The sequence below is a fragment of the Euleptes europaea genome, chromosome 6 (assembly GCF_029931775.1).
Source record: "Euleptes europaea isolate rEulEur1 chromosome 6, rEulEur1.hap1, whole genome shotgun sequence".
Taxonomy (NCBI): domain Eukaryota; kingdom Metazoa; phylum Chordata; class Lepidosauria; order Squamata; family Sphaerodactylidae; genus Euleptes; species Euleptes europaea.
In genome coordinates this window covers 39,855,016-39,867,816 of record NC_079317.1, presented here as the reverse complement: position 1 = coordinate 39,867,816, position 12,801 = coordinate 39,855,016, and the positions used below count along the sequence as shown (strand labels likewise).

General features: G+C 41.0%; 1 protein-coding gene across 1 annotated transcript in view; it reads right to left on the bottom strand.

Annotated features, from left to right (window-relative positions):
- The window catches only part of EGLN3 (egl-9 family hypoxia inducible factor 3), a 38,338-nt gene extending 26,163 nt beyond the window's left edge, over window positions 1–12,175 (bottom strand). Inside the window, exon 1 of the mRNA XM_056851224.1 lies at window positions 11,819–12,175. Coding sequence (XP_056707202.1) covers window positions 11,819–12,175 — 357 coding nt within the window. The remainder of the gene's footprint in view (window positions 1–11,818) is intronic.
- Window positions 12,176–12,801: the final 626 nt, after the last annotated feature.

Sequence of the window (12,801 nt, the reverse complement as noted above, 5' to 3'; positions counted from 1 at the left end):
TACTGTAAAAATGGTTGCTTATTTTTAGATATAATCTCTTTTACAGCCTGCAACCATGACAGATTGTGGTAGACAAGTGCTGATTGGAATCAACATTACAAATCGTTTATTTTTTCCAGTGTCTTTTTCTGTTTTAATCTGACTCTTCTCTTTGGTAACAAGTCTGCCACCCACAAAAACATATATGATCTCAGAAAGGAGCAAAGGCTGGTATTAATTTCTAGTCAGATCACTGTTCTCTATGAAATGGAAGGCAAATGTCAGTGTTCACATTATAATTGGAGTACTTAGCGCAATGCAGAGATCAGGGAGTTCCTAGACATAACACACAAATAAAAAGGTCACCTAGATGGATCAGTGGATGAAACTTGGGGTGTCTCAACAATCCCTGGCACCTAGTATTAAGGCATAACGTAAGTATACAAACTATTGTACTATATGGTGACTGATGAAGAGGCTACCCCCCCACACACACATAATTCTTTCTTTACAAAGAAAAGCAGCTTTTAGAGACTATTTATCTACAGTGTGCCTTTCTCGAAAAGACTCAAGGAGTATTGCATGGTGTAAAACAAATTTAATGAAACAGCATGGAAGACCTAATAAGCAATGCAATAGGACTAGTATTACAAAAATTAGAAAAAGTGCAAAAATATAAGACATGATATATCAAGTGATGCAGAAAATGGAGTTAGAAAAGCAGGAAACCATGCAGAAAGGGCAGAATAAGACATACAACATATTTGCATTAAGTTCAGATTTAATTTTAAATCCTTTTTTTTTTTAAAAGAGGACTTTATTATAGCCAAAATATTTTTTTTAATTGAGCCGACATAACAATTTTGTTTTGTTTTTCCTCCCATGCTTTGGGATCACACAGTAACAAGAACCTCTATCAAGATTAATCCTTCCATATCTGAACTGGAGTTTGGGTTACTGGATCCTGGGTTTTAGCAGTTGTGTTGAAGCACCAGAGACCAACTGCCATGCAAACCAGTGCTTTAGGGGACAGGGGTTGCCTGCCTGGTTGCAACCAAACAACCAGTCACTATACAGAGGCACACATCCATCTTTAGAATTCAGTCGTACACCAGGACAGGCTAGGCTGCATGATGCATGACTAACAGCAGTGAAAGAAATTCAAGGCTACCAATCCACAGTGATGAAAGCGAGGTTACTCCAGAAGTGTACACCAACTACCAGTGGCATCCTTACCTCAGCAACAGCAGCTATGAAAACAATTTTCCCCTGGTTAATTTTACCTGGGCATAATGCACTTTGTCTCATTCCTATCTGAACAAGACAAAAGATGCATAAAATAGGGCTCCCAGCTTTGTGGCTCTCTTGTGCACATGAGCTTGTGAAGGGAGAATGACATTTACTGAAGCAGCTCATTGTGGAAGGAAATAAAGATACCAAAGTAAATTGTTAATTCAATTAGACGCCTGGAATTCCTTCTGCAAACAAACAGGTTTGCCTTTCAGCATATGCGTTTGCCGGCATCAATCAAGGTAATGAACATCAATGCTTTTCAGTTCATTAGGGACACTTTTAATGCATTATTCAATCCAAAAAAATTTCTGGGGGAAAAATAATTTCCTTAAAATATATAAGCAGGGCCAATTTGTTTTTGGATGGCCTTTGGTGAGTCTGGAATGATGTTCTGAACAGAGACTGTTGGGATTTGGAAGACTCCGGTTCAAAGGCTGGAACTTCTCGTGGTCCTGCTTCAAGCCTCAACAAAACTCATTCAGAGGAGTGACCTCTGAAAAGGTGTCACACGATACAGAAGTCTTACCAAAGACCCTTAAAGATGGACTATTAGTCAAATGCTGTTGGTGATAGCTTTCAGAAAGCCACTATCTTTCAGGGCCAAACTAGGTGTGAAGGTGGAAGGGGCACTGAAGCCTCTCATGCCTTATCTTCCTTTAAACTGTTGCTCCGGCCTTCCCCCACCCATTAATTCCCAAGCATTAGCGCAAGGGAGAAAAATGGCTGGTAGAGAGGGCTCTGTGCACCCTTTGGATCCCTCTACTGTAAAGCATAACCCACACACGCAAACACATCCCCTACTTTATAGGGGAATGGAAGAGACACATAACTAAAAGTGGCAACACATCTCTTTTTGCTTGCACTCATTGGGCTTTTTATTAAGGACTGTAAAAGTGCTCTGTACACGGGAAGATGTTTTGAAATCATTAATAAAGAAGCCTTTCAGAAAGGAGCAAAGAAGATCAGAAACTCCTACAAGAGACAGGTTCAAACTGAACACATTAATGCCAGCAAAGCAATGAACCCTGATGGAAATTTTACACCTGTGTTAATATACCTGATACAGTTTAGCATCAATTAAAAGCATGTCCAGTGTGTGTTACATTAAAAGGCTGGTGGTGTTTTCCTTTAAAGCTTGTATCACATGAACAGGGTTCACAAATGTCACCAGCTTTGATCCAGACATGTGTAACAGATTCAAATAGTTTGGAATACAGAACATGAAGGGAGCACAGGTGCACACCTCAAAGACAGACAGGCTTTCACTATCTGAAAATATCCATGTGTTGTTGATGAGCAAAGCTTTTCACCACCCTTGGAGGTGAGGAAAGAGGTCTGCTGTTCCCATCCATGCAAGATGTTCTCACACACTCAGTGGACTCCCATGTTGGGTTACACAGACTAAGAACAGCTCGGGTGGGGGGGATCACCCCTTTTTCTGCAGGCATCAGAACTCAACCTGTCAGGGTGGATAAAAATTATATTGATGCAATGTTTAAATTTTTTGGTAAATTAATTCCATTAATCCATTCACAATGTCATGCTCTTCCAGAGGTTTCTGTAAGATTATTTTGGGCAATTTTTCTATCTAGAAGATATTATTACAGATGCTTGGTTTTGCAGTTCTCAAAACTATCAATTTGTATCTGCAGAGATAACATGCCTCTTCTTCACAGCAAGAATGTTATAAAATAAACATACAAAGTTGCTCCTTTGCAAATCTATGTGCACAGAATCAATCCTTTACCTCTTAAGTGCTATGTTACAAGAAGTTCAGTTAAGTTCAATGATTGATTGGAGTGGAATAGATCTGCACAAGGAGCTAAGTGTACAGAGGGAGAGGCAAGCAGTAAAAATTGTAGTGAAACCATTTGAGCAGAATTCTCCCAAGTATTGGGATCATTGTGTGTATAGCCTGAGGTTTATCATATTATTCTCTCCCTGGAGGAGAAAACCTATAATGGCAGCAGGCCATAAAAGAGACCCAGCTTGGGAATATTGTAATGAAGTTCCTCTACATATGGGTAAGGCAGGCATGCGTGCAAAATGCAACACTGCAACAAAGAAATGCAAGGCCTGGTGGCCCGAATGAAACATCATAAGAAGTGCTGTTTATGTCAAAAATTATGATTTAAATCTAGCCTTACTGACTAGTACTATAAATCAATTTGATTTAAATCAAATCCACCCTGATGTGTGTTATGGATCTTTTCATAAGTAAAAGTGAATATTCAGTTAGATACAGTGGAATAAAATCACCTGAGTCACTACTGCAGATACTAATGGTGGAATGACACCCCCCAACCCATGTTTACCTCATAACTCTAAGGTAGGACCGTTTGCAGGGAGAAATCAGTGGGGAAAGGATGGAAAGCTTAACCCATATCCTGACACCAATTTTACCCTTGTATCTTCTGGCACCTTAAAGACAGAGTAAGAATGCCACTCATTGCTTTTGAAAGGTAAAGTTCTAGTCCACAAGGTAAAGGTAAAAGTAGTCCCCTGTGCAAGCACCAATGGGGTGATGTCACATTCTGACGTTTATGTTTACGGGGTGGTTTGCCATTGCCTTCCCCAGCCTTTAAGGTGCCACAAGTTTATTTTTGCAGCAACAGACTAACTCAGACACATGTACAGAATTATAATTAATTCTCCCTTGTAACCCCTTCCCGCCAAACAGTTTTCATATATTTCTTCACTAAGCCTGATTCTGAGACAGGAAACAACTCTGGCAAGGGGAAAACAGCTAGAAGTAAGAGGGATCGCAGGAGGGAATCAACAGCCACAGAAAGCATGTTCCTTTCTCCCTTGATTCTCTCCAGCAAACACGTACCCCTGGATTCACATATGTTCAGCAAATATAGATTTTAAAAACCATATTTGTCAAGGTAATGTGTACCTCTCTCCATATACTTGAATTCTCAAGGGTATCCTGAAAATTCTATTCCTAAGAATTTGCTAATACTTCTCTCTTATGACTTTCAAATTGCCATCCCCCATGACTAAGAGCATGACCAGTTCAGTTCCCAGGAAAGGTCACCCAGAGTTTAGGCAATTTATACAATTACTTTTTACAGGAAGTGGCAGAAGAATTGTCAACAGCAATCTGACCGATCAGGTTGCTGATCAACAATCTGATTAAAAAAAACAACGCATGGAAGTAAACTGAAATTGTCTAGTGACTTCATGCTTTGGTTTTGGCTCTGGGCAATCTAAATATTTGATCTAATGGTTTAATGCAGTGTATATTTTCAAACTTTTAAATAAACCTGATCAAACCCTAGAGACCAAATAGTCTTATTTTATTTATAGCCCACCCTTCTTACTGAGACCCAAGACAGTCTGCATAGTGTAAAATAATGCAGAATAACCAAACGGAATGAGAGAAAGATTTTTTTATGCTTGGGAAAAAGTCAGTATGTTGGGACAGTCAGTGAGCCACTCTCTAAATAGCATTACATGGGTAGGGAGCAACTTGAAAGTCAGATAGTAGAGTTGGTGGTGTAGGAGAATCTCCATTATCCATCAACTGACAGAATCACAATTCATCGTATTGCACATCAGTGCTCTTGAAAAAGTACTCTCCCATCAAACTTTGTATACCAGTTATTCTTATCACAGCTATTATTCATTGTGATTTGCCATTGGAATACAGTACCGCACAACAACCCTGTGGGCTGGGCAAAGAGTCAGAGGTGTGTCCCCCAAGACCTAACCCTTTAGTCCAACATTCCTTACACAAACTCCATCTTAATAACATGAAATTGCATCTGCACAGTCTTCCCATTACCCAAGCCTTTGTCTTTCTTCCTTCCCTCCCCTGTTGTCTTCTGTATTTTAAAACCGAGACTGCAAGTTCCTCACAGGTAGGACCTATATTATTGCTTATTTTACTTTGCAAAGTGTCAGCTACACTGATAGTGCTACATGCTATTAAGTATTTTCATTATTAACAGCAGCAGTTTTGTGGCCTTTCAGGAACTGTTGCATGCCACACATACCCCCCAAGCACTACTCACACCTCAAATTTTATGATTATGGAAAGCTGTATTTTACACTAGGAGCCTCAAATTGCACGTAGGTTCAACGCCTCAGTCATCATGAGACACACCCAAAGCCTACACACAAAACCCCTAACCCTGCATACCATCAACCATACTAACTAATCAAGCTTGACAAACACAGATACAAACATCAGTTCTGACACAGCCATGGCAACTGCTCTAGGATCTCTGCCAAAGTCAAATTCTTCAGTCTGATATAATAAAATGACTTGTCTGTTGTATTTACAGTTCTGGTGGCTCTGAACCCACTCTGATGAACATTGGGCATCCTGGCAGCCGGCCAGGAGAACAGATTTGAACCCAACCGCTATGCCAGAACATGTGCATTTGATTAGAAAAAAGAAAGACAAATTATGCATATTTCTCCAGGATGGCAGTTTTCATCAGACCTTCCATTGTAAACTAATTGCAAAGCATGCTGCTATGCAAGTATCATCAAAATCCTTTGTAACCTATAATAAACAATTATATTTCCATAGGCGGTGCTCTTCAGCAACCCAATAAAAAAAATCTCTCACACTGCTGCTTAGGTTTCATGCCCAGAACAGAGTAAGTTTGTAGCGGTGCAGTTTATATTTTTATGCGACGAAATATATAATGATTCTCTACCCCCATAATTATGATGAATATAACCACCAAAGCAGGCTGTAGAAAATACATGGATTTATTAATTTTCCTTTGGCTTGATAACAGCAGTTGAGTACAAAAGTGATATTAGAAATAGACTATCTCATGGTCATGAGATCTCAGGAAAAAGACAAAAATCTTCAAGCTGTCTGTGCTTTAATTTTGACACATACCAAGGCCATTTCTGGATGCATAACCATATGGAGAACCAGCGTGGTGTAGTGGTTAAGAGCAGTGGACTCTAAGCTGGAGAACCCAGTCTGATTCCCCACTCCTCCACATGAAGCCTGCTGGGTGACCTTGGGCCAGTCACAGTTCTCTCCGAACTCTCTCAGCCCATATGGAGGCAGGCAATGGCAAACCACTTCTGAATGTTTCTTGCCTTGAAAATTCTACGGCTGCAATTTGACAGCACTTTACAAACACATACAACTATATGGACCTGACCAGGAACATGTGCACTGGCCCACCTTCGATCCAGCTGCACCCTGCATTGTGGGTGGAGCTCAGTGGTATATCAGCTGCTTAGCATGCAGAAGGCCCCAACTTTAATCCCCAGCATCTCCAGTTAAAAAAAAGATCAGATAGTGGGTAATGTGAAAGACCCCTACTGGAAACCTTGCAAAGCTGCTAGCAGTCAGACTGGACAACACTGACCTTGACAGACCCATGGTCTAGCCCAATATAAGGCAGCTTCAGATGTTCATCTCTACCACCACCAGGGTTTGGCTCCAAACAAAGCAGGGCTGCCAAGCAAAGCACAGGTGCAGTCTACGAGTCCATTGACAACACATTTGGTACACAGCCTGTGCCACTGCCACCTAAGATAAGGACTACTTGTTTGAAAACACCTTTCAAATGCAGAAGTAACCCGTTATAGAGAATGCTGCTGTTCAACATTCTTTCCGAGGACTCAGTGACAACTTACGGTTTCTTTGTGGGGTTTTTTGCACATTTAGCCACTGAGATCGCTTTATCAAGGGAAGAGAAGAGCACAAGGGAAATCACCCTTGCCTCCCCTGACACCCTATCTCTGAAAACAGCCACACTTGACTTGCTTCTAAGCCTGCTGGGGAAGGTATAATCAACTGAGGAATGGTTTTGTTCAGAGAGAAAGCAGTGGTGGGGAAAGGTTAAAGTTCCCCCCACTCTCCCCCCCTGCCATTCTCCTTGATAAAGCAATCCAGTAGTGAGATTTGCAAAAAAAAAAAAAAAAAAACCTAAAATTAACCCTTGATATTCACATATATTGTCCTCTGCTGGACCTCCATTCATTTTGGTTGGGTTGCTTTCCATTTACAGGAGTTTTTTTTTAATAATAGGAATAAAATTTCACCCAAGGATGTAGTTGTGCATCTCTGAAATGGTACACTTGCGTGGAGGCCCATTTCATGTGCTCTGATGATTTTGCTCTCAAATTTGCTATGCCAGCACATAAATGCCTAGGGTGTGTGTGAATAAGCAATACACTGCAATGTCACAGAACATTAACGTTACCACCACTGCAATGTTATTGCAACATTAGTATAAGGTTATTGCTGTTGAATGCCAATGCAACAATACAAATATTTAAAATATTTAAAATATTAGACCATTATAAGGGACATAGAGCTATATCCCTCCAAGCTAAGCTCCTCATACCATGCAATATGAAGAAGCATTCTACAATTTTGGATAAGATCTCTCTCCTATCAGGACACTTCCTTTAGAATACAGGAACCTCCCACAGTACTGGAGATGATCTTTCAAGCCCAATAAACCAGCACATTCTCCTGAACAACCCTAGAGAAATGAATGGAAGCATGGTAATGAACGCGCACGATAGCATAAAGCTGCCTTACACCAAGTCAGAACACTGACCCATCTAATCTACTGTTGTATACTCTGACTGGCAGCAACGATCCAGGGACTCAGGAAGAGAAAGGTCTTTCTCAGCCTTACTACCAAATAACGTTTTAAACTGGAGGTGCAGGGGGGAAACCCAGGATGCATGCAAAACTTGTACTCTGCTTCTGAGCTCTGGTGACTGTGGTCAGAACGATCCTCCAAGCTACAGCTTGTAAACTGACGGCAAACCAAGTTTTCCTGTAACGATTTGAAAGTTATGGCTAATGACAGTTTGCTTTTTCAAATGCCACAGAAAACTATGGTTAAAAAAACTAGGAAACTGAGAAGAATAAGAACAAGAAAAGAAGCCTTCAACAAAACTTCATGTTCCCAGTCCTTCAAGCCGTGGTCAGAGCTGACAGTGCCACCTGAAGCAGAGCTGTACCCTGCGAAGTTCATGGAAGTCAACAGGCTTTGAAGAGTGCAATTCTCAACTTCTGGAGGAGGGCATTATATACGGGAGTGGGGTGGGGAGTCCCAGGTCAGACAGGAGGACATGGCTAAAATATTCCACTGTGGATTTGACAAGGAAAGAGGGTTTTAAAATTCCACCCTAGATAGCATGCCTATGGGAATTCAATTAGTTATTGTACTTGTTTCGTTACAATTCTGAACAACAGAACTATTTAATTTTGCAGCATTGTTTAAAGTCTCCTGTTCCTACAGTCAATATGTAATTGCTGATGGCTGAAGGCAAATCAGTATAAAATAGCTTTCTTAAATCATGTAATAGCAGACATTGGTGTAAAGGTCAGTTCTAAGTCTGACTCATATAAACACTCAGCTCTTTGTCTAGTTTAGGATTACTGTGAGTTGGTACATTATTTTTACTATAAGGTATGAAGAAAGCTGAAGTCAAGCCTACCAAACACTACTGCTGTTTTGAAATTGCCAAATTTTATTTTCAGTATTCTTCTGCTGTGAATTATGCTAACATAACTATCATCAACATTCTAGCAGATTTTTAACACTGATGTTATCAGTGTGGTGTAGTGGTTAAGAGCGGACTCTAATCTGGAGAACCAGTTTGTTTCCCCACTCCTCCACATTAAGCCTGCTGGGTGACCTTGGGCTAGTCACAGTTCTCTCAGAACTCACTCAGCCCCACCTGCCTCCTAAGGTGCCTGTTGTGGGGAGTGGGAAGGGAAGGGAATTGTAAGCCACTTTGAGACTCCTTACGGTAGAGAAAACCGGGGTATAAAAACCAACTCTTCTTCTAAATCCTGGAATTAACCTATTTCTTAATTTCATTAGAAGTTTAAAATACGTATTCAATTTAAGACATTTTCTCAATTTGAGGCTTAAATCAGCACCAAATACAAACATCAGCTACATTGACTACAACAAACATTATTTCTCTTACATTCTTGCCCTTGCCCCATAACATAATTTATACATAACACAAAGAGCATAAGAGAAGCTCAAATGCTAAAAACCTTCAATAGCAACAACAGTTCAGTAGTTGGGAGTCAACTTTTTTTAGACCTGGTACAGACATTAACACTGCCTAACCACTTTCCAAAGACCAGGAGTCCCCAATGGTCATGCACACTTTCCCCCACATTTCCAACATACACGCTCATGCACTAATTCCCCTCCTTTCAAATGTGGGTGCTAGATCTACACTATGTACTGCCATTTTCACACAGCTTCAAACCACAGTTTTCAACTCTGGTTAGAAGCAGATCTGCAACTGAGGTTTGTGAAAATGGTGGTGTAGAAACAAGACTATGCCACGGATATTGGGCTGAATTTATTATAATAGCAACACTTAGCTATAAAACAGGTTAGAGGAACTTAAGGACACAGAGACTGATGAGCAGATTTGCATTGTGCAATTCAGCTTTAGTTATTTGTCCTCCCTGCTCATTCACGCACTCCACCTACTTAGACACAATGAGCTGCAGAAAACTGTGATGCACAGCATGTTTTATGACAATGGAACTGTACTGAAAAAAGATGATCAGCAAACAAGTAGTTGGACCCAATAGTTGTACTGTTGCAAACAACAGAGTGCAATCCTATGTGCCCTTGGGTATAAGCCCCACTGAACTTAATAGGATTTACTTCTGAATAAGCATGTACAGGACTGGACTGCAAAACAGCTGTACATGCACATGCAGTGATACATCAGTCTTGTAATTAGCTACCTGCTCACCCAGGGTACTCAAAAATTCCTTCCAGGTGAGCAGCTAAACCCAAGCTACTTGACACTGAGAGCAGGTATACTTTCTGTGTGCTGGGGGAAAACTGTACTTATCTGCAAGTCTGTTGCACACTGATCCTCCATCTCCTGAACAGCATGATCCTACGCATGTTTCTTCAGAAACAAGTCCTTCTTAGTGCAGTGGGATTTATTCCTAGGAAGCATGCTTATAATTGCCACTTTAGAGAGTTTTTCCTATATCGTTGAAAATATATACATATTTCGGTTGAAGTCACTGAAAGAACTAGTCTGACAGCTGATGACTATCTTCGTTAACCCCATGGTAAATAGGTACAGAAAAAGAATACCTTAAATATCCTTTGTTCATTGGTTAGTAGATGGACAGACAGCATGTACAATACAACTAACCAATATGGTTTGCTTTTTCTCCAGATGAGTACACACATATTCTTAGGTTGCAATCCAATACATGCACATATCTCATTGAACTGGATGGGACTTACTTTTGATGAGACCTACATAGGACCAGGGTGTAAATTTTCTATCTTCAGTGTAGTGGAAAGGAAGTTACCAAAAGTTTCAGGAGAGTAGCTGTGTCAATCTGCAGTAGAAGAGGTAGATTCAAGTCCAGTAACATCTTATGTATCTGACAAAGGGAGCTCTGACTTTGTAAAGCTTATCTCCCGAAAATCGTCTCTAAGGTGCTACTGGACTTGAATCTAGCTGTTCTAAACATGTTAAACATTATTTGGCGGCAACCCTGGTACATATTTAACTTGAGAGCAAGCCCCACTGTGCTTGGAAGGGCTTAATTCTGAGTAAGTATGCAAAGAATCAGGCTGCTAGAAAAGAACAGACTGACAGATGACACAAAGCTGAAGCATTTCTGTAGCTCCATGAATACAGCAGCTTTGAACACCAGAAGGAATTCATGCTTGGACCAACCCTCCTGTTACTTTCAAAAGAAATTAGTTTATTAATTGCTATAGATTTTGTTTATTTATTCAGCTGTGCAATAGTCTTTGCTAGTACATGTGTGCATAAATGAGGGATTCAATTTATTAATGCTCTAAAGACCAACAAAGCTACCCAGGAACCCAAGAAGCACTGGGCATGCAAGCAGCACGAAGAACCAACCTGCAGCTTAGTGGAAAGTAACCTGTTAACATCACTATGAAATAGACTTTGGCAAACTTTTGACACCTTCCCAACTCATTTTGCTTTCTGAAAGCAGCACCAGAAAAACATTTCTAGTACTTGGACACACTGCGCTTCTGTGCCCGGAAAACCAAGTGCTGTATAGTCACTGAAAACAACCTGGCATACCCCCAATGCAGATAAGTTACAAACTTAGCTGATTCACAAGCATGTGCTGCACTTGAAAGATTTTTACAATGCAGTCCAGCGCAGTTACTTCAGTATAAGAAATAAACAAGCTCAGATTGGAGTTAACTCTGTGCAGGATTGAACTGCTGGACTCCTAAGCACATTTCCTTGGAAATAAGTTCCTATTAGTTACAAAGTTATTTTATAAGAGACTCTTTAGAATTGTGCCTTTAGAGAACAGAAGCAGTATCACTGTGGTAACACCTGGCAGCCACCTCTTGCAGGTGAGCATGTAAAGATTACTTCCAGTGTTAACCTTAAATTAAATAAACCCATTAGCCTCCCAAAATCTGCTACAGGATCCCACCGCATTACAGGGGGGAAAACTTTATAAAAAGTCTTCCATTTCCATAAAAGCAATCTATATATCCCCTGCTAGCGGCTGCCAGTAATTCACCCCTTTTAGAGCTCTTACCTTGGACCTTTCTTTCACATAATACTTGCCCAGTCTACTGCCACAGTACATCACCAGCCTGTCTGTCAGCGACAAGAGAAAGTTGATGGCCTCACATCCTTCCTCGGTGCCTGCGATCCACTTTATTTGGTCTCCCCTCAAGTGCCTTTTGGAGATCCCATTGCTCTGGCCAGCCAGTTGACCGTCCTGAAGTTCTCCATCATAATACATCTGCTTCACACGTTCCAGGACACAGTCCCCTACTAACTCCCCCAAAAAATTGTCCAGGTAGCAGAAGCCGATGTTGTGCAAACAGGGCACAATGTAGTCCAGGGCTATTTTCTCTAGATCTAATCTCATGATATGTCCCAAAGGCATTTTTAGTGAGACTGGAGAATCCCCCCTTCCTTCTATAAAGTCACCAGTCCAATCAAACAGTTAACCAATAAATTATCAATAATTGTAAGAAAATGAATCAATAATTCTATCAAACTGAATTTAGCACTCACCCAGCATTTTGAACTTGTTGATTTAAAAAAATATATATGTATGTTTACATATACTGAGGAAGGGGATCAAAACTATGACAGGATAGCAAAAGAGTTTGGTGTGTCCCAAAGTTTTGCCAAGTAATAACTTTGTCTTCAGTGCAGTCGCAAATAAGCTTCTGGACTCCTCTCAGAGACTTGATAATGACACCAACCGCGGTTGTGCTCCTGCCCCGGCCTGACCTGCACTCACCACTGACCAGAACCACCTTGGCACATACGGATAGCAGCTCAACTAGGAAGCGGCTGGAGCCCTTTTCTCTCTCCGCTTTGCGGGAGATCAGTGTTTTTAAGCGAACAGCCCCCCCGGTTTGTGATCACGCCCCCTTTGGGGAATCTGGGTCCGGCGAACTCGTTCTCATTTATTCCACCGAGGCAGCAGACGGCCCCTCTCTGATTAATACGTCTGCTACGTGCAGAATGTGTTCTTGCTTCGGCGGCGGCGAGCGAGCACGT